This window comes from Mya arenaria, chromosome 11, assembly GCF_026914265.1.
Source record: "Mya arenaria isolate MELC-2E11 chromosome 11, ASM2691426v1".
Lineage (NCBI taxonomy): Eukaryota > Metazoa > Mollusca > Bivalvia > Myida > Myidae > Mya > Mya arenaria.
In genome coordinates, this window is record NC_069132.1 from 19,166,776 (window position 1) to 19,189,039 (window position 22,264).

The following is a 22,264-nucleotide window of genomic DNA, read 5'->3' on the forward strand; positions in this document are numbered from 1 at the left end:
GTCTGTCGGTCGGTCTGTCTGTCTGTCGGTCGGTCTGTCGGTTTTCATGGTTTCCGGACGATAACTCATGAAAGGCTAGACAGATTTGAAAATTTTTTGGTACACAGGTGTAACATCAGAAGATACAGGTCAAGTTCGATATTGGGGCTGGTGGGGCCAAGGTCACTGTTACTAAAAATAGAAAAACGGTTTCCGGACGATAACTCATGAAAGGCTTGACAGATTTGAAAAATTTTTGGTACACAGGTGTAACATCAGAAGATACAGGTCAAGTTCGATATTTGGGCTGGTGGGGCCAAGGTCAAGGTCACTGCTACTAAAAATAGAAAAACGTTTTCCAGACGATAACTCATGAAAGGCTTGACAGATTTGAAAAATTTTTGGTACACAGGTCTAACATCAGAAGATACAGGTCAAGTTCGATATTGGGGCTGGTGGGGCCAAGGTCATGGTCACTGTTACTAAATTTAGAAAAACGGTTTCCGGACGATAACTCATGAAAGGCTTGACAGATTTGAAAATATTTTGGTACACAGGTGTAACATCAGAAGATACAGGTCAAGTTCGATATTGGGGCTGGTGGGGCCAAGGTCACTGTTACTAAAAATAGAAAAACGGTTTCCGGACGATAACTCATGAAAGGCTTGACAGATTTGAAAATATTTTGGTACACAGGTGTAACATCAGAAGATACAGGTCAAGATCGATATTGGGGCTGATGGGGCCAAGGTCAAGGTCACTGTTACTAAAAATAGAAAAACGGTTTTCTGGACGATAACTCATGAAAGGCTAAACGGATTTGAACAATTTTTGGTACACAGGTGTAACATCAGAAGATACAGATCAAGTTCGATATTGGGGCTGGTGGGGTCAAGGTCACTGTTACTAAAAATAGAAAAATGGTTTCAGGATGATAACTCATGAAAGGCTTGACAGCTTTGAACATTTTTTGGTACACAGGTGTAACATCAGAAGATACAGGTCAAGTTTGATATGGGGGCTGGTGGGGCCAAGGTCAAGGTCACTGTTACTAAAAATAGAAAAATGGTTTCTGCTTCATAACTTTAATTGGGCATGAGATATTGTGATGAAGCTTGCTGTATGGGCAGCCTCTGTGATGACAATGCTTGTGATTGAAAATGGGGCCAGTGGAGTAAAGGTTTTTGTGCACTGTTACAAAAATAGAAAAACGGTTTCCGGACAAACAATACATGCATGATAAAAGAAGAGGCAGTATGCACTAACCTTGGAGTTATGGCCTCTTTTCAAAGGAATGGTTTGCCATTCCTGTGTCCAGGCGGCATTTGGGGGTATTCTGTCACTCCTGTGACAGCTCTAGTTGAATTTGGCGTGGTAGTTTTAGAGGAGATTTTTTTAAGCAATTGTTGACGGACTGACGACGATGGACAAAGACGGATCACAATAGCTCACCTTGAGCCATTCGTGCTCTGGTGAGCTAAAAAGCAATTTCTAGTGGCTAAATAAGTTTATATTGTGACATTTAAAATTGCTTGGAAACATGAAACTAAGTTTCTATTAAAAATGTGGCAAATTAGAAGACAGCAACACTATATAATACTTTTGTTTATTTCCAGCTAAAACTGGTGTCAAGTGCCGTATCCATATAACACATATACATGTAAATTAATATTATATAAGTCAAAGGTTTCTTATCAAGAACAACAAATAGATATTTCTAGCCAAATCAGTTTTTCCACCACCATAGAGGCTATTTTATCACATTTCAAACTTCTACATAAATTAACTACTGTTCTAGTTCAGAAGTACAAACAGTCATGTTAAGATATCTGCAGTACAAGTATTTGAATTTTTATATGCCTGGTGAATCAATGCATCTTGGGTATCATTTTAAAGGGTTTAATGTGTTGAGAATGAATAGCAGAAAGATCATGACCAAAACAATATTACACATACTTTTTTGATCTTGAAAGACTGCAAAATCCGCCATTACACTTCCCATTTTTCAGTTGAACAAAAATGTTGTCTGCCATAACTGTAATGTTATTTAAGTCATTTATTCTTTGTACTAGTTCTAGTAAGTGATAACTTCCAGTTGAAACCAAAATAACATGGAGTCACAAGACATCAAAATTCAACATACTTGCTAATGGACATGAAATTTCCAGCTTATGTGTTCATCTGATACCTCAACACAAATCAATATGCTAACAGTATACGTCCACAATAAATTCCCCATACCCTGTAAAATATGACTACACAACTACAAACACACCGTCCCTTTTGCATCACAATCAATGTTTAAATGAGACCTGTTCAAGACAAAACACTTGGAGCGTAAAATGACCTTCAAAATAAGTACCAATGTAAAGAAATGTTTCTTATGGCACTATACCCGTACCAGTCGCCTACAATCTGAGCAATGAATTGACCAGTATCAGCATAATGAATGCTCAGACAAAAAAAAAATGTTGAGATAAAAATGGCAAGCTTTTACATGATAGGATAGTTCTCTGCAACACTTGGAGTTTGTAAACACTTATCCATGCATGTTAATACATCATACCAGAAACAGCTCGTCCAAAATGCTCTCTATTTCAATATTCCTTTTATTATATGCCTCCTTTGGTTAATTTCATATTTTAATGGACACTGGATTTTAACTGAAGAAATTGCACTAAGCATTTCTTTTGAAATCAGTCTTATTTATGATACAGTATGCTCCCGACAAATATAAATTAAATTAATTTAGTAAAAATTCAAATAAATTCTAATAAAATGCTGTATGTATAAGGCAGCACTCAACACTGGCATGATAGAGGATAAAAAAATAAATGAAGGGCGATGTGGATTTTTCGATAAGGGGTGCCGTTTTTTCACTGTTGGATATGGAAAAGGAAAATAATAGGAGACTACTAAATTGGACCAGGAGTTTTTATACTTACAAAATAGGATCTGTTGATTGGTCAACACATTGATTGCGGCTGATCAATTACAATTCTCCGCATGTAATCATGGAACAAAATGAAAGATTAAGAAAATATTTTTTGAACAGAAACAACATGTAGGGTAACAAATCCAGGGCTTATCGCAATACTGTTGTAACACAATCTATTGCTATATTAAGTTACAATCATTATGCACTAAGCCCATGAAACATGAAACACACATACATTCACAAACATGTATATTTTTTTTAACAAGAGCACGGTATTTGGAGAATTTTAAGCGTAATTCATATATTCTGTTTGATTGTCTGATGAATTTTACTGCCTTTATTTCGTTTATGTCATCTTGAATGTTCGACTAAACATGATTTGCAAGATTTATAAACTACAACAGATTTTGCTCTATTTGTGCTTATACCAATGCTACTTGTTATAAACATGCCATCATTCAAAATACCATACACAGTTAAAACATCAAGTGATAGAAACAAAAGAAAGATGCTTTCATATATGTACAATAAAACAAGTTGTCATCATGAACAAAACAAATGAAATGGTCAAATACAAAGTAAAACATGTGTAAAATATGCGCTGTATGATTATCAATTCAACAATATAAAACGGGAATAAATCGGCTTAAAAATGTCTTGTTATAAGTGTATCATTTTGAAATTGTACATATAACATATAAATGTAAAGGTCAAACATTTTGTTTACACTTAATATTCAATTTAGTATGTAATAACATTTTCCTAAAACACATAAATAAATAGTGATGTGATACAAATCACTTCAGCATTCAAATTCAACAGCACCAATATTTTTTAAAACAGAAATGGGGAGATGTGCATGGAATATTATCTTTATGTTACACTGGATGGGGGAAATGTAAGTGGAAAATTATCGTCATGGTCTCTCATTCAAGTGGAGTGTGAGAGGTGGTAAGAAAATTTACTTGATAAACAATTTTTGGACACATTTTTCTTTTCACAATAGGGCAAGTGTGCTGACGTTGACATTAAATAACTTAATGTTACATCATTGCAAGGGTAAAACTTTGATTGAAAATAAGCACTGAAGCCAAGAAGACCACAAATGATCTGATTTGACAAACATGGTCATATTAACATTAACAATCTACATGCATATTTTATTAAACAATAACAGACTATCATGAGCATGTTTCTTATGTATTTTGGCCTATAACAGGATTTTACGGATCATTTAAAATGTTAAGACACTGAGAAATTCTCAATACTGAATAACATGGATTTAAAAATTGGTATACAACAATTATTGAGCAAATTTATAAACAAAAATATTCACAACACAAATTTTATAATTGAATTTTTCTTTTGCCAAAACCCCAGATCAGTTCGAGAATTTAATGTCATACTGTAACTGATATGTGTAGTTTTTATCAATGTTTTGATAATAATTAAAAAAAAATCTGATAAAATTTGTAAAAAAATGCATAAGTATATTGACTTATGTGGTTGAATTCAATATTTATTTGGGAATCTTTTTTATCTAAAGTCTTATAACATATGAAATTAAATGAAACAGCTGAAAACTATCTAATTAATAAGTTATGTAGTGTTTTCTATTTCAGCAACAAATCTTAAAGAACATGTACCTTAAATATTAGAATTTTATCTTTTTAAAAAAAATAATCAAATAAAGCCAATTAAACCATGAAGATAAATACTGAATTAAGCCCTGGGCTTGCAATACAACCTAGTCAGAGTAGGTCATGATTTGTAATTCTTCAGTTGTCAACTTAAATGGTGTTATTAGTTATATATTTAAAGCAATCAATTTCAATAGTTTTAACAAGAGTGCTGCGATGCTCTTCTGTTGTTTTTCTTCAAGTCAAGAGTTGTTGTCTTTGCTACACATGAGCATATTTCATTTGAATATCTTCAACGTTTTATGAGTTGTGGTTTTGCATCAGACAACAACAGCCCCGAGGCTATGACAATGCATCAACTTTGAAAAAAAAAAAAATGCTAAAAATTACATGGTAACTGGCAAGAAAATATATTAATACAAAATATACATAAACACATCTACAACTGAACAATAATCTGACAAATAATATGTAGGTGGACTGCGTACAAAACTAGGTGGACTCCGTACAAGTAACACAGTGAAAACTAATCCGACTGTGTACATGTAACACAGTGAAAACTAGGTGGACCGCGTACATGCAACACAGTGAAAAATAGGTGGATTGTGTACATGTAAGACAGTGAAAACTAGGTGGATTGTGTACATGTAACACAGGAAAAACTAGGTGGACTGTGTACATGTAACACAGTGAAAACTAGGTGGACTGTGTACATGTAACACAGTGAAAACTAGGTGGATTGTGTACATGTAACACAGGGAAAGCTATGTGGACCGCGTACATCCAACACAGTGAAAACTAGGTGGACTGTGTACATGCAACACAGGGAAAGCTATGTGGACCGCGTACATCCAACACAGTGAAAACTAGGTGGACCGCGTACATGCAACACAGTGAAAACTAGGTGGACTGTGTACATGTAACACAGTGAAAACTAGGTGGACTCTGTACAAGTAACACAGTGAAAACTAATCGGACTGTGTACATGCAACACAGTGAAAACTAGGTGTACATGTAAGACAGTGAAAACTAGGTGGACTGTGTACATGTAACACAGGAAAAACTAGGTGGACTGTGTACATGTAACACAGTGAAAACTAGGTGGACTGTGTACATGTAACACAGTGAAAACTAGGTGGACTGTGTACATGTAACACAGTGAAAACTAGGTGGACTGTGTACATGTAACACAGTGAAAACTAGGTGGACTGTGTACATGTAACACAGTGAAAACTAGGTGGACTGTGTACATGTAACACAGTGAAAACTAGGTGGACTGTGTACATGTAACACAGTGAAAACTAGGTGGACTGTGTACATGTAACACAGTGAAAACTAGGTGGACTGTGTACATGTAACACAGTGAAAACTAGGTGGACTGCGTACATGCAACACAGTGAAAACTAGGTGGACTGTGTACATGTAACACAGGGAAAACTATGTGGACCGCGTACATGTAACACAGTGAAAACTAGAGCTGTCACAGGAGTGATGATACCCCCAAATGCCGCCTGGACACAGGAATGGCAAACCATTCCTTTGAAAAGAGGCCATAACTCCAAGGTTACTGCACACTGCATCTTCTTTTATCATGCATGTATTGTTTTATTTAAATCTGTTGAGTAATTAGAAGTTACACTGCTGACAAGAAAAACTAGCTTTTCATGAGTTATCGTCCGGAAACCGTTTTTATTTTTTTAGTAACAGTGACCTTGACCTTGGCCCCACCAGCCCTTATATCGAACTTGACCTGTATCTTCTGATGTTACACCTGTGTACCAAAAATTGTTCAAATCTGTCAAGCCTTTCATGAGTTATCGTCCGGAAACCGTTTTTCTATTTTTAGTAACAATGACCTTGACCTTGGCCCCACCAGCCCCAATATCGATCTTGACCTGTATCTTCTGATGTTACACCTGTGTACCAAAAATTGTTCAAATCTGTCAAGCCTTTCATGAGTTATCGTCCGGAAACCGTTTTTCTATTTATAGTAACAGTGACCTTGACCTTGGCCCCACCAGCCCCAATAACGAACTTGACCTGTATCTTCTGATGTTACACCTGTGTACCAAAAAATGTTCAAATCTGTCTAGCCTTTCATGAGTTATCATCCGGAAACCGTTTTTCTATTTTTAGTAACAATGACCTTGACCTTGGCCCCACCAGCCCCAATATCGAACTTGACCTGTATCTTCTGATGTTACCCCTGTGTACCAAAAAAATGTTCAAATCTGTCTAGCCTTTCATGAGTTATCATCAGGTAACCGTTTTTCTATTTTTAGTAACAGTAACCTTGACCTTGGCCCCACCAGCCCCAATATCGAACTTGACCTGTATCTTCTGATGTTACACCTGTGTACCAAAAATTGTTCAAATCTGTCAAGCCTTTCATGAGTTATCGTCCGCAAACCGTTTTTCTATTTATAGTAACAGTGACCTTGACCTTGGCCCCACCAGCCCCAATAACGAACTTGACCTGTATCTTCTGATGTTACACCTGTGTACCAAAAAATGTTCAAATCTGTCTAGCCTTTCATGAGTTATCGTCCGGAAACCGTTTTTCTATTTTTAGTAACAATGACCTTGACCTTGGCCCCACCAGCCCCAATATCGAACTTGACCTGTATCTTCTGATGTTACACCTGTGTACCAAAAATTGTTCAAATCTGTCAAGCCTTTCATGAGTTATCATCCGGAAACCATTTTTCTATTTTTAGTAACAGTGACCTTGACCTTGGCCCCACCAGCCCCAATATCGAACTGTATCTTCTAATGTTACACCTGTGTACCAAAATTTTTTCAAATCTGTCTAGCCTTTCATGAGTTATCGTCCGGAAACCATGAAAACCCACAGACCGACCGACCGACCAACCTACCGACAGACCGACAAGCTCACTCCTAAATACCCCCTCAAACTTCGTTTGTGGGAGTATAACTAGGTGGACTGTGTACATGTAACAAAGTTTCAATATAATTTACCCTTCACAGAACAATTCAGCAGGAGAGACAGTTGAAAAGTATGAGATCTTCAAACCAAATTGGGACTGTTTTCAAGGATATGCTTTAAAAATATGAGTTATATATGGGCATATAATGCATGGTGGGTACGTCATTATTATATCAAATAAAATATTGATTTTTAAAAATTAAAAAAAAAACTTACATCACTGAAATCATGAGAATGAAAATATATATACAAATGGAACATGACTAGAATAACAACAAAGCTGATAACGTGCTGTAGAACACATTAAAATGTGGACAAGACGGCAAGACTTACACAGAACTTTACGTTCCGTGTTAATATTTACCGATTCAAGTATGAACAAGATAACTATCTTAAAATATTTGAAACATTCTGCTATTTCCTGAGAGAAAAAGATAAGTAATTAAAATAAAATGTTTGATTTAAAAATATTTTTAAGACAGTTTTATTTATATTGGATATCAGTACTTTGATTGTATAAATAAAATTCATGAAACAACATTGAAAGTATTCTCAAAAACAGATGCAAAACAATCAGTTGAGACAAGGTCCATCTCTATAACCAGAAACAAACGATAACTATATATAAAGCAGAAAATATGGAATGTTAGTTCACTGCAGGTGAGCACCAGACTTCTATAACAAACTACAATGTAAAATACATATTAACAAACGTAACAAATACAATTCCTGTTTAGCAAAACTATAAACACTATAAAGCATCAGCATCTAAGTTACTGCAATGGGTGTAAGAGACTTTGGCAAACAGTTTGTAAGCTTAATACCTGATATAAGTTTAAATTGAGAGGACAGTTTGAGATCCAAGGCCTGAACCTAAGGGGAGTTGGCAACTGTGAATAATTCAGAATATTCTCTAATGTATCTTGTAACAAAAAGAAATCATAAAAATGGAAATCTCCAAAAAGCTGGAAATACTGTAAAATTCAACATTAAAGCTTCCTCATATTACTCTTTTAAGAGTTTTTTTGAAAATCATATTACAAAATAATTCAAATACGTCTCCATAATTGAAAATAAATAAATTTCTTTGATACACCAAATATGCCTACATTTTTTATCAAATTATAGAACTCCGCCACCTCATAAGCTTTCTTAAAGGTATATATACCCCTAAATGAACATCCTATGAGCAATCTACTAGCATCGAGCATATTGCTCAGCGAGGTTTCATTATGAAGACTATAGTGTGCTGTGTGGTGGGATCAGGATGATACGGAGAACCTCCATTTCTGGCTCGGGGAGAGATGGTCACATGAGTTGGCCACAAGGCCCTTCCTTTGGACGTCTCCACTGTCGATACACACGCTGTAGTATTTGCTGCGCAGCATCGAACTGTCCTCCACTCGGTCCCATAGCTGAAACAAGGGATTAACTGCAGTTACGAATTGAAATAAGATTTACCAAAGCTAATGCCAATCTGACACTTCTCATATCATAGGAAAAGGTGTATACAAATATGTAAGGCACGCATATATTTATACTGAGATTATGTACTAAATTAAATAGTGCCATATGTGTCAGGTATTTTAAATATTCAGATACATGTGAGTTTTGGAGCTTGTCTTAACAATGATATTCATCTTCATATCTTGACATACCGGTATTTTAAGCATGATTTTATTTACCTGGAGTGCATTATCTGGAGTACACTGGTACAGTTTAATGACCGCTCCAGGATCTTCGTTGCTCAAGGTGAGACAAAGGTCAAGGTGACGGATGTTCCCATTAGATGTCATTGTAAACTCCTAAATAAATGAATCAATACTTTACTGATTATCAAATATATTATTGAAACCAATCAACCACTCGCACAGCTCTGTGGAGGCACTGTAGGTCAGAGCCTATATAACATGCTCAGGAAATGTGCAATTTTTGTCTTAGGTATGCCAGAAAACGCTTGTTCGGGCATTCAAAAAATAACAAAACAAAGGGGATGCCACATGACAAGTCTGCATATCTCAGTTGGTCTAGTTCTGCACCTGTCAATCAAAACATTGCACAAAACAGACAAATATGTAAGTTTCCAACAATGCGGGCTAGATTTAAAGACTTTTTTCATACAAGAAGCAGGTAAAAACTGATGTGAAAGTACTGCGTCCCATAAACAGTCGGTCCTACATAGTTTGATCAGTTTTGGTTCAGCATGATCACTAAGATAAATCTGTTATTTTTCTTAATTGTGTGATTTCCTCAACTGGACTCTTTTGGGGTGAAGACGTCACAATTTAAGCCTTAAATGTTATGTTACCTGGTTTCCGCCGGAGTTGTGGCATTGGAAGAGGCCGAGGATGCCATCAGCAAAGTTGCCCATTGTGTCAATACACATAACACCCTGCAGGATGCTACCAAATGCCTGGTCATCCTTCTTCGGCACCCTGCAATATGCATGCATGGTGAGTTATGTCTTCAGCTATTTGATCACATCTACATACTAGGATTCATATTGGTGTATAAAAATGTATATTTTCACGACTAATAGACATACAGATTAAAGTATCATTTCTGTTTACAATTTATACAATAAAAATTACAGACCCATTCATGTTGAGTTAAGATGACTATAGCAATTACATGTAAGCTTGATTGTTATATAGCTGCATGTGATCACTGTTGGATTTTCTATGTTTTTCTTTAAATATTTAATTGACCCATATAGATCCTGAACTTAAATGCTGGCTCATGATATTAGGTGGAGATTATTCATACATGTACCTGTTTAAGCACATACTTAAAAATACATGTATGTGATTGTTTACAACTAGCTATTGCTTAGTCTTTAAAACATTATCTAAATCAGCCAAAAAACAACAAGAAAGAAAAACCAAATTTCTTAAAGATAACATAAAACTTTGAGTTCAATATATTCTTCATGAATATTCAATTCAACATGAATTCAATTCGCAAACAAAATAATTTGATTTCCTTTTATCGGCAAGTATTTATCATATACACAATTCTTAACATGACCAGCAAACACAATATTGTTAAGATAAGAAGACAAGACAAGTTCACTGTGCTATTGTTAGGAAAGATTACGAATACAAGATCGCACAATACAACACACAGAAATAAATATAAAATCTTGCTGCAAAGCCTATGGATAAATTAAGTAAGCACATGACACAGACATTAATCTTTGTAAATACATACCATCCTTGACAGTTAACATTACTAAATAGCACATCTGCATAGCTGATTAAATTAACAAAATACAGCAAATTCAAAATTAGGCCAAACAGAAATAATAATGTGGTTCCTGTGACATGTGACAACAGGCTAAGTAGGTAGAGAAAAAACATATTATTTTGGAAAATAATTTATTGTGTACCAAGTATGTATATGGTTGTATTGTTTACATGCAAACCCATTCCATCATTCATTTTGCCAATAACATGAACACAAATAAGTGCCAGATGGTTTATATTTAAAAAGAAAAAAAATGAACAAAAATAATGGGAACGACAACATTATTGGTTTGGCCTAATTGGAAGCATGTGCACAAATAATGAAATGACAGAATTAGAAAACTACAAGCTTACATCATTCAGTGAGGCTGAAACTGCACTCTATATATAATATATCTAAGATTACGATGAAAGCCAGATACTGACTGCTAGCATGGCGGGTTCTGCAGCTAATGTTAATGACCCCTTTCATAGAACAGGCCTTTTAATACAGTCATGTACATCATATTGTACCAGGTTAGCATCGACATAGGAAATTTGATGCTCACAATGTAATGTCAATATATATGCAAGTATATTATACTGATGCATGGAAAATACAGTAGAAAAGTAGTGATTATGATATATTGTGATTATGGTTTTATTATTATGATGTGATAATGATGTGACTATGATGCGATTATGATGTTCTATTTTGATAATGAAACCATGATTCCTAGCCTTATCCATGAAAAAGGTCATAACACAGTGGTGACAAAGAAGCATGGGGTGGGGCATAGCAGAGGTGGGGCAAGGCGGAGGTGGAGATACCTGGTTTGTCTGATTTCTATGTCATTATCATTCACCTCACCACCAAGTTGGTCTAGGGTCTGTCTGCACACAAAACACACACACACATAGGTATCATGACATGTTTTGATATACACAAATCAGCATGTTCCTTGTCATTTAGAGAAAATTTTCCAACAAAATACTTTCTTCAGAAATAAAAAATGCTACAAAAACTATTTTGAGCAAATTTGTTGAATTGATATCCCCCGCCTGATAAGGCAAAGTTCATGGATTGGAAATGAAAAGTAGGTGTAATATTCCTACATGAACATGTAATATGGCTGCAGAGAAATGGACCTTTATGAACGTTGGATATAAGTTTGAGTTTGTTTGGAATTATTTGGAATAAAAGTTTTGTATATAGAGTAACATTTGTAATAGTTTCTATGAATTTGAATGATTTCAAAGTGAAAGTTCATATATGTCTGAAGTGATAACAGGTAATAGTGGACAAATGACATTTTAAGGTACCTTTTGATCATGTTCATTGTGTGTTATTTTCAAGCTCATCAAGTTTCACTGCTACCAAGTGGTGATCAGTGTATGGACGGGGTTTGTTGACTGTGTGGAGATTTTGAATCGGGCTATCATAATCGATTATAATGGAAGTTGATGGAAGTAATTATATATAAGCATATATTTTTTATCATGTGTTCAGTCATACAAGTATGAACATAATCCGATCAATCACTACCATGAAATGGTTTTGGACAAGATTTTTGTAAGATTTGACCTAGTTTTTTATCACATGTAACCCAGTTTTGTAAATTTTTATCACATGTGACCCAATTTTAAACATGTCATCAATAAAAACATTCTGATCACGCTTCATGAATATTAGACCATACATAATGCCTCTAATGTGTTCCAAAGATTTTTCTAAGATTTGAGCTAGTGACCTAGTTTTTGACCCCATGTGACCCAATTTTACAAGCAGTCCATATTTCATCAAGGGGTACATCCTGACCAAGTTTAAACATAATCTGACCAATCATTACCATGATATGGTTCATGACAAGTTTTTTTTATAAGATTTGACCTAGTGACCTTATTTTTGATCATATGTGACCCAGTTTGATATACATCCAAGAGTTTATCAAGGAAAACATTTTGATTAAGATTCATGAATATTTGACCAAGTATAATGCCTCAAGTTTGTTCCAAAGATTTTTCTAAGATTTGACCTAGTGACCTAGTTTTTGATCCCATGTGACCCTATTTAACATGTGGTTGTGATTTGATCAAGGGGAACATTCTGACCAAGTTTGAACATTTTCTGACCAATGCCTACCAAGATATGGTTCCGGACAGACGGACGGACAGAATGACGGACGGAGGGACAACGCCAAAACAATATCCCTCTCCCGAAACTTTCAATTCGGCGGGGTATAATAAGAATATAAAAGTTCATCTCTAAGATTCTATGCTAGATTTAAATGTTTGGTGAAACTTTACCGTCCTGGACACAGGGTTAGGAGAATAGTGACCTACATTTGCAAAGGAAACAAATCATAAATAAATTGAAAAAAAAAATATTCAAGTAAAAGAAGTCGATAATAACTAAAAAGTCCATGAAACCTCACCCATCAGAAAGTGTAAACCAAGGTCCTTTATCTGGCAGCATTCTGCCATTCAAAACAACCAAAAAAATGAACTGCTGTGTTACACAAGATTGTAAAGAACACAGTTAAAAGCAGACATGTTAGCTGCATAACACTCTCTCTAGTATGTGGCTAAATGTCTCACCTGGCCTCTTATCAACTTAATTAAACGGTTTTCTTCTGAAAGTCAACATTTTCAAAATCTGTTTATTATCCCAATTATTTCTTTGAATGCATGCAAGTATCATGGACAATACTTTATCATAAAAATTTAAGAAATACCTGTTTTTATTATTATTTTTAAAAATGTGAATCCTTTAAAGTGACTTTTGCATCAGATTTCTGAACTATATGAGTTATGCTTTTGTATCCAGTCTCAAATGTACCAATTACAGAGAAGCAATTTATAAACCTTTCCCAAAGCCAAGGTACACCATTCTCATTCCGACGGGCTGTAAAGCATGGGGATGAAGGATCAAGTAAGCTCCAGCAGAGTTCACACCTACATGTACAGGAATATATCTTCTATTGTTCATATCAGCTCATTCAGCACACAATATACACCATACACAGTTATCCATGTCGATACATTGTAGACCTGATGATGATGATGCATGATGCTCAGAGAGCTACTGGAGTACAAAATAAATGTCTATCCAGATAATGTAAACCTACTTGAGTTCCGGGTAGACATTCTGCAGGTACCAACTGAAGGGCTTACACTGGAGCCTCTTTTTCAACGCAAGTCGTTCTGTTATGCTAAAATACATTGATGACATTAAGTCCTGTTTTAATTCAATAAATTTTTACTTGAAATAAAATCTTTTTATATGATTATATTTGAATGACTACAACAATGATCGAAATTAACACAAGCCCGCAAGCCCTGCACTGGTAAAATGTCTTCTGGGCTTGCTCAAGTTCTCAATTTTATATAGCAGGGCTTGTTAAAAAATTTGATGCCAAGCAATAGTATAAGAATTCGGGCTTGTTCATCCAAAAGTCTTATTTCAATGACTGCTACAATATTCAAAATTTAATCAGTGTACATGCACATTAAATCTCTAATTTGGCAAAAAAAGGAATTATATAGCTAACATTATTGCAAAAAACTTTATATGTCCAATGAAAGAGGGAGTGTGTGGTCCAGTGGTTAGGGCGTCGACCTCGAACTTGCGAGATCATGGGATCTAGCTCCACCAGAGAAATTTTCGCCTGGCCTCTTATCCAGGAAACAGACTCTCACAAGATACATATCAGTTAACAATTAAGCAAAAAATAATACATGTAAACTAAATGATACTCACTCTCCAAAGTTGACGACCTTTGCAGATGGCACAGCAGCATAATAGAACTCCTTGTAGTCGTCCATCCAGACCTCGGCCGCTCGCCGGGTGTTCCTGGAACATTACACATGCACTACATTACAACCACCAATTGGACTTTAAATAATAGTAACACATATAACAATTAAATATGCATCAAAAATTCTTCCTTTAAGGTCATCTGCACATGTTTCATGATTAAAAAAATCCTTTAAAAGGTTTCAGGAGTTTGATACAAGCAAAAAATACCAGATGAATAAGAATGGTGTCAAGAATATTTGGACAATTCAATGAAATATGCATGGACCGAAATGACAGCTGATTTGTCATTGAGGCAGTTTTAAGATTATGACCATTCAAATTAAGGGGACAGATACAGGTACAATTTTTAATTATGTTCAGATGATCACTGATATTTGCAAATAAACATGTTCTCTCTAAGCAGCAGGGAATAAATATGATGTAATTTTAATGACCAATATGAGTTGTGACCTAGACCTTTGACTATGCCCTCAAAATCCAAAGGGGTCATCTACTGGTCCCCCCAAAACCTAAAAGTCAAGATTGACGGCCATGGGTGCAGGCATTGTTGAGCACATTTTTACATCCAAGGTCACTGTGACCTTGACCCCTTAAATAAATTGGGGTCATCTTCTGGTCCGGCCCAATCTCCAAGTCAAGTTTGAGGGCCATGGGTGCAGGCACTGTCAAATTAATATCACTCTGGAACCTTTTAGCATTCAAGGTCACTGTGACCTTGACCCCCCAAATCAACAGGGGTCTTCGACTGATCAGGCCCAACTTTCATGTCAAGTTTGATGACCATAGGTCCAGGAATTATCAAGTTTGTGTTTACGGTCACTGTGACCTTGACATTTGACCCTAGGGTCTTTGAAGGGGGGCATAAAAAGATCTAACACTAAAGAAATTACCTCTCTACCCGATACATACTTTGCAAACACATTGCCACTGCCCCCTGGGAAGCTGTAGGGATGTTGTTTACGGAACACATGCCCAACCCGGCTACATGGGATGATCTCCAGGGTCCCATGACACTGCCACACACGAAAAGAGATCTCTGAAGTAAAGAAAAATCATTTATTTGTTTCATTTACTTTGCCAAAAGTATAGACATTTATATTTTCTGACCAGCTAATTTTCAGTAAAACAGATTTAAACTTCTGTCTAAACAAAAAATCTTAAAATAATAAGGAAATCAAATTTACAGCCTTAACACTCATTACATTAAATTAAACTGGAATCATTATACTACAAACATTGCCTTAACCCAGACATTTTTTGGCTTAGGTTCGTTCGAACATAACAAAGTTCCCTGTCCGCCTTAATCATGAACTTCCCAACCACAAACTCCTGTAAGTGCCAAGCATATCTCCACCCCAATATCTCCAATGCCCACCCCTCTCACACAACTCATACCAGGGTTTACCTCAAACATTCATCAACCTGTTACATATTCTTTGCTTTCCAAACTAGCTCTTGTTTATAATAATCACTCTTGACCACCATCCCCCTAATGCTCCCACATGCTACCGCCGCAGTCACACATACCTAGGTTTTCCCCTCCCCACACATCCATGGCCATATCATATTTCCCTAGCTCGTCAAACCAGCTCTTCTCTATTGCAAACAGGCCACCTGCTATCATGGGGGTCCTGAAATTAATCATAAAATAGTTTAAAACACATTATCATAAAACATGACCAATAACATTTATGTATTTTCAACAATTTTAATGTCTTCAAAGGCTGTTCTTAGTAATCCTAAATGCATGAGTATTACAATTTTCAATAAATTGTTGCCTATTGATCTAAAGAGGTCTCAAGTATAGCTGGATGTCCATCTTATCATCCATGGGGCTCCGGGTCATAATATTGGAATAGCTTATAGGATCTATGAGGCTGAAGGTCATAATATAGGAATACCTCAATGGTCCATGGGCTCTGGGTCATGACTTACTGGGAATACCTCTCTGGATCTTTAGGGCTACGGGTCATGACTAACTGGGAATACCTTACTGGATCTATGGGGCTCTGGGTCATAACTAACTGGGAATACCTCATTGGATCTATGGGGCTCTGGGTCTTGACTAACTGGGAATACCTTACTGGATCTATAGGGCTCTAGGTCATGACTAACTGGGAATACCTCATTGGATCTATGGGGCTCCGGGTCATGACTAACTGGGAATACCTCATTGGATCTATAGGGCTCTAGGTCATGACTAACTGGGAATACCTCATGGGATCTATGGGGCTCCGGGTCATGACTAACTGGGAATACCTCATTGGATCTATGGGGCTCTAGGTCATGACTAACTGGGAATACCTTACTGAATCTATGGGGTTTTGGTTCATGACTAACTGGGAATATCTCACTGGATCTATGGGGTTTTGGGTCATGACTAACTGGGAATACCTTACTGGATCTATAAGGCTCTAGGTTATGACTAACTGGGAATACCTCATTGGATCTATGGGGCTCCGGGTCTTGACTAACTGGGAATACCGTCACTGGATCTATAAGGCTCTAGGTTATGACTAACTGGGAATACCTCATTGGATCTATGGGGCTCTAGGTCATGACAAACGGGGAATACCTCACTGGATCTTTAGGGCTCCGGGTCATGACTAACTGGGAATACCTTACTGGATCTATGGGGCTCTAGGTCATGACTAACTTGGAATACCTCATTGGATCTATGAGGCTCCGGGTCTTGACTAACTGGGAATACCTTACTGGATCTATGGGATTTTGGGTCTTGACTAACTGGGAATACCTTACTGGATCTATGGGGCTCTAGGTTATGACTAACTGGGAATACCTCATTGGATCTATGGGGGTCGGGTCATGACTAACTGGGAATACCTTACTGGATCTATGGGGCTCTAGGTCATGACAAACGGGGAATACCTCATTGGATCTATGGGGCTCTAGGTCATGACAAACGGGGAATACCTCACTGGATCTTTAGGGCTCCGGGTCATGACTAACTGGGAATACCTTACTGGATCTATGGGGCTCTGGGTCTTGACTAACTGGGAATACCTTACTGGATCTATGGGGTTTTGGGTCTTGACTAACTGGGAATACCTTACTGGATCTATGGGGCTCTAGGTAATGACTAACTGTGAATACCTCATTGGATCTATGGGGCTCCGGGTCATGACTAACTGGGAATACCTCATTGGATCTATGGGGCTCCGGGTCTTGACTAACTGGGAATACCTCATTGGATCTATGGGGCTCCGGGTTATGACTAACTTGAATACCTCATTGGATCTATGGGGCTCCGGGTCTAGACTAACTGGGAATACCTTACTGAATCTATGGGGTTTTGGTTCATGACTAACTGGGAATATCTCACTGGATCTATGGGGTTTTGGGTCATGACTAACTGGGAATACCTTACTGGATCTATAAGGCTCTAGGTTATGACTAACTGGAAATACCTCATTGGATCTATGGGGCTCCGGGTCTTGACTAACTGGGAATACCGTCACTGGATCTATAAGGCTCTAGGTTATGACTAACTGGGAATACCTCATTGGATCTATGGGGCTCTAGGTCATGACAAACGGGGAATACCTCACTGGATCGTTAGGGCTCCGGGTCATGACTAACTGGGAATACCTCATTGGATCTATGAGGCTCTGGGTCTTGACTAACTGGGAATACCTTACTGGATCTATGGGATTTTGGGTCTTGACTAACAGGGAATACCTTACTGGATCTATGGGGCTCTAGGTTATGACTAACTGGGAATACCTCATTGGATCTATGGGGTTTTGGGTCATGACTAACTGGGAATACCTTACTGGATCTATGGGGCTCTAGGTTATGACTAACTGGGAATACCTCATTGGATCTATGGGGCTCCGGGTCATGACTAACTGGGAATACCTCATTGGATCTATGGGGCTCTGGGTCTTGACTAACTGGGAATACCTCATTGGATCTATGGGGCTCCGGGTTATGACTAACTTGGAATACCTCATTGGATCTATGGGGCTACAGGTCTTGACTAACTGGGAATACCTTACTGGATCTATGGGGTTTTGGTTCATGACTAACTGGGAATACCTCACTGGATCTATGGGGTTTTGGGTCATGACTAACTGGGAATACCTCTCTGGATCTATGGGGTTTTGGGTCAAGCCTCACTGGGAATACCTCACTGGATCTATGGGGTTTTGGGTCATGACTAACTGGGAATACCTTACTGGATCTATGGGGTTTTGGTTCATGACTAACTGGAAATACCGTACTGGATCTATGGGGTTTTGGGTCATGACTAACTGGGAATACCTCTCTGGATCTATGGGGTTTTGGGTCAAGCCTCACTGGGAATACCTCACTGGATCTATGGGGTTTTGGGTCATGACTAACTGGGAATACCTTACTGGATCTATGGGGTTTTGGTTCATGATTAACTGGAAATACCGTACTGGATCTATGGGGTTTTGGGTCATGACTAACTGGGAATACCTTACTAGATCTATAAGGCTCTAGGTTATGACTAACTGGGAATACCTCATTGGATCTATGGGGCTTCGGGTCTTGACTAACTGGGAATACCTTACTGGATCTATAAGGCTCTAGGTTATGACTAACTGGGAATACCTCATTGGATCTATGGGGCTCCGGGTCTTGACTAACTGGGAATACCTTCCTGGATCTATGGGGCTCTGGGTCATGACAAACTGGGAATACCTCATTGGATCTCTGGGGCTCCGGGTCTTGACTAACTGGGAATACCTTACTGGATCTATGGGGCTCTAGGTTATGAGTATCTGGGAATACCTCATTGGATCTATGGGGCTCCGGGTCATGACTAACTGGGAATACCTCACTGGATCTAAGGGGCTCCGGGTCATGACTAACTGGGAATATCTCACTGGATCTAAGGGGCTCAGGGTCTTGATTAACTGGGAATACCTTACTGAATCTATGGGGCTCCGGGTCATGACTAACTGGGAATACCTCACTGGATCTATGGGGCTCCGGGTCATGACTAACTGGGAATACCTTACTGGATCTATGGGGCTCTAGGTTATGACTTACTGGGAATACCTCACTGGATCTAAGGGGCTCTGGGTCTTGACTAACTGGGAATCCCTTACTGAATCTAAGGGGCTCGGGTCATGACTAACTGGGAATACCTTACTGAATCTATGGGGCTCCGGGTCATGACTAACTGGGAATACCTCACTGGATCTAAGGGGCTCCGGGTCATGACTAACTCGGAATACCTTACTGAATCTATTGGGCTCCGGGTCATGACTAACTGGGAATACCTCACTGGATCTATGGGGCTTTGGGTCATGACTAACTGGGAATACCTCACTGGATCTAAGGGGCTCCGAGTCATGACTAACTGGGAATACCTCACTGGATCTATGGGGCTCCGGGTAATTAGTAACTGGGAATACCTCACTGGATCTAAGGGGCTCCGGGTCATGACTAACAGGGAATACCTTACTGGATCTATGGGGCTCTAGGTCATGACTTACTTGGAATACCTCATTGGATCTATGAGGCTCTGGGTCTTGACTAACTTGGAATACCTTACTGGATCTATGGGGTTTTGGGTCTTGACTAACTGGGAATACCTTACTGGATCTATGGGGCTCTAGGTTATGACTAACTGGGAATACCTCATTGGATCTATGGGGTTTTGGGTCATGACTAACTGGGAATACCTTACTGACTCTATGGGGCTCTAGGTCATGACTAACTGGGAATACCTTACTGGATCTATGGGGTTTTGGGTCTTGACTAACTGGGAATACCTTACTGGATCTATGGGGCTCTAGGTTATGACTAACTGGGAATACCTCATTGGATCTATGGGGTTTTGGGTCATGACTAACTGGGAATACCTTACTGACTCTATGGGGCTCTAGGTCTTGACTAACTTGGAATACCTTACTGGATCTATGGGGTTTTGGGTCTTGACTAACTGGGAATACCTTACTGAATCTATGGGGCTCTAGGTTATGACTAACTGGGAATACCTCATTGGATCTTTGGGGCTCCGGGTCATGACTAACTGGGAATACCTCATTGGATCTACGGGCCCCGGGTCTTGACTAACTGGGAATACCTCATTGGATCTATGGGGCTACAGGTCTTGACTAACTGGGAATACCTTACTGGATCTATGGGGTTTTGGTTCATGACTAACTGGGAATACCTCACTGGATCTATGGGGTTTTGGGTCATGACTAACTGGGAATACCTTACTGGATCTATGGGGTTTTGGGTCAAGCCTCACTGGGAATACCTCACTGGATCTATGGGGTTTTGGGTCTTGACTAACTGGGAATACCTTACTGAATCTATGGGGCTCTAGGTTATGACTAACTGGGAATACCTCATTGGATCTTTGGGGCTCCGGGTCATGACTAACTGGGAATACCTCATTGGATCTATGGGGCTCTGGGTCTTGACTAACTGGGAATACCTCATTGGATCTATCGGGCTACAGGTCTTGACTAACTGGGAATACCTTACTGGATCTATGGGGTTTTGGTTCATGACTAACTGGGAATACCTCACTGGATCTATGGGGTTTTGGGTCATGACTAACTGGGAATACCTTACTGGATCTATGGGGTTTTGGGTCAAGCCTCACTGGGAATACCTCACTGGATCTATGGGGTTTTGGGTCATGACTAACTGGGAATACCTTACTGGATCTATGGGGTTTTGGTTCATGACTAACTGGAAATACCGTACTGGATCTATGGGGTTTTGGGTCATGACTAACTGGGAATACCTTACTGGATCTATAAGGCTCTAGGTTATGACTAACTGGGAATACCTCATTGGATCTATGGGGCTCCGGGTCTTGACTAACTGGGAATACCTTACTGGATCTTTAAGGCTCTAGGTTATGACTAACTGGGAATACCTCATTGGATCTATGGGGCTCCGGGTCTTGACTAACTGGGAATACCTTTCTGGATCTATGGGGCTCTGGGTCATGACTAACTGGGAATACCTCATTGGATCTATGGGGCTCCAGGTCTTGACTAACTGGGAATACCTTACTGGATCTATGGGGCTCTAGGTTATGAGTAACTGGGAATACCTCATTGGATCTATGGGGCTCCGGGTCATGACTAACTGGGAATACCTCACTGGATCTAAGGGGCTCCAGGTCATGACTAACTGGGAATATCTCACTGGATCTAAGGGGCTCCGGGTCTTGATTAACTGGGAATACCTTACTGAATCTATGGGGCTCCGGGTCATGACTAACTGGGAATACCTCACTGGATCTATGGGGCTCCGGGTCATGACTAACTGGGAATACCTCACTGGATCTATGGGGCTCTAGGTTATGACTTACTGGGAATACCTCACTGGATCTAAGGGGCTCTGGGTCTTGACTAACTGGGAATACCTTACTGAATCTAAGGGGCTCGGGTCATGACTAACTGGGAATACCTTACTGAATCTATGGGGCTCCGGGTCATGACTAACTGGGAATACCTCACTGGATCTAAGGGGCTCCGGGTCATGACTAACTGGGAATACCTTACTGAATCTATGGGGCTCCGGGTCATGACTAACTGGGAATACCTCATTGGATCTATGGGGCTTTGGGTCATGACTAACTGGGAATACCTCACTGGATCTAAGGGGCTCCGGGTCATGACTAACTGGGAATACCTCACTGGATCTATGGGGCTCCGGGTCATTAGTAACTGGGAATACCTCACTGGATCTAAG

At 38.7% G+C, this 22,264-nt stretch overlaps 1 protein-coding gene across 2 annotated transcripts in view; it reads right to left on the reverse strand.

Moving 5' to 3' along the window:
- Positions 1 to 1,573: 1,573 nt before the first annotated feature.
- The window catches only part of LOC128208203 (polypeptide N-acetylgalactosaminyltransferase 2-like), a 30,590-nt gene continuing 9,899 nt past the window's right edge, over positions 1,574 to 22,264 (reverse strand). Inside the window, exons 8-15 of one of the 2 annotated variants that reach the window (XM_052911652.1) lie at positions 16,076 to 16,179; positions 15,458 to 15,584; positions 14,489 to 14,581; positions 13,857 to 13,940; positions 11,560 to 11,622; positions 9,813 to 9,939; positions 9,190 to 9,309; positions 1,574 to 8,919 (exon numbers count right to left, since the gene is read on the reverse strand). In XM_052911652.1, the coding sequence (XP_052767612.1) occupies positions 8,767 to 8,919; positions 9,190 to 9,309; positions 9,813 to 9,939; positions 11,560 to 11,622; positions 13,857 to 13,940; positions 14,489 to 14,581; positions 15,458 to 15,584; positions 16,076 to 16,179 (871 nt within the window). In that variant the 3' untranslated portion in view covers positions 1,574 to 8,766. The remainder of the gene's footprint in view (positions 8,920 to 9,189; positions 9,310 to 9,812; positions 9,940 to 11,559; positions 11,623 to 13,856; positions 13,941 to 14,488; positions 14,582 to 15,457; positions 15,585 to 16,075; positions 16,180 to 22,264) is intronic. The other variant, XM_052911653.1, reaches the window with a different exon arrangement.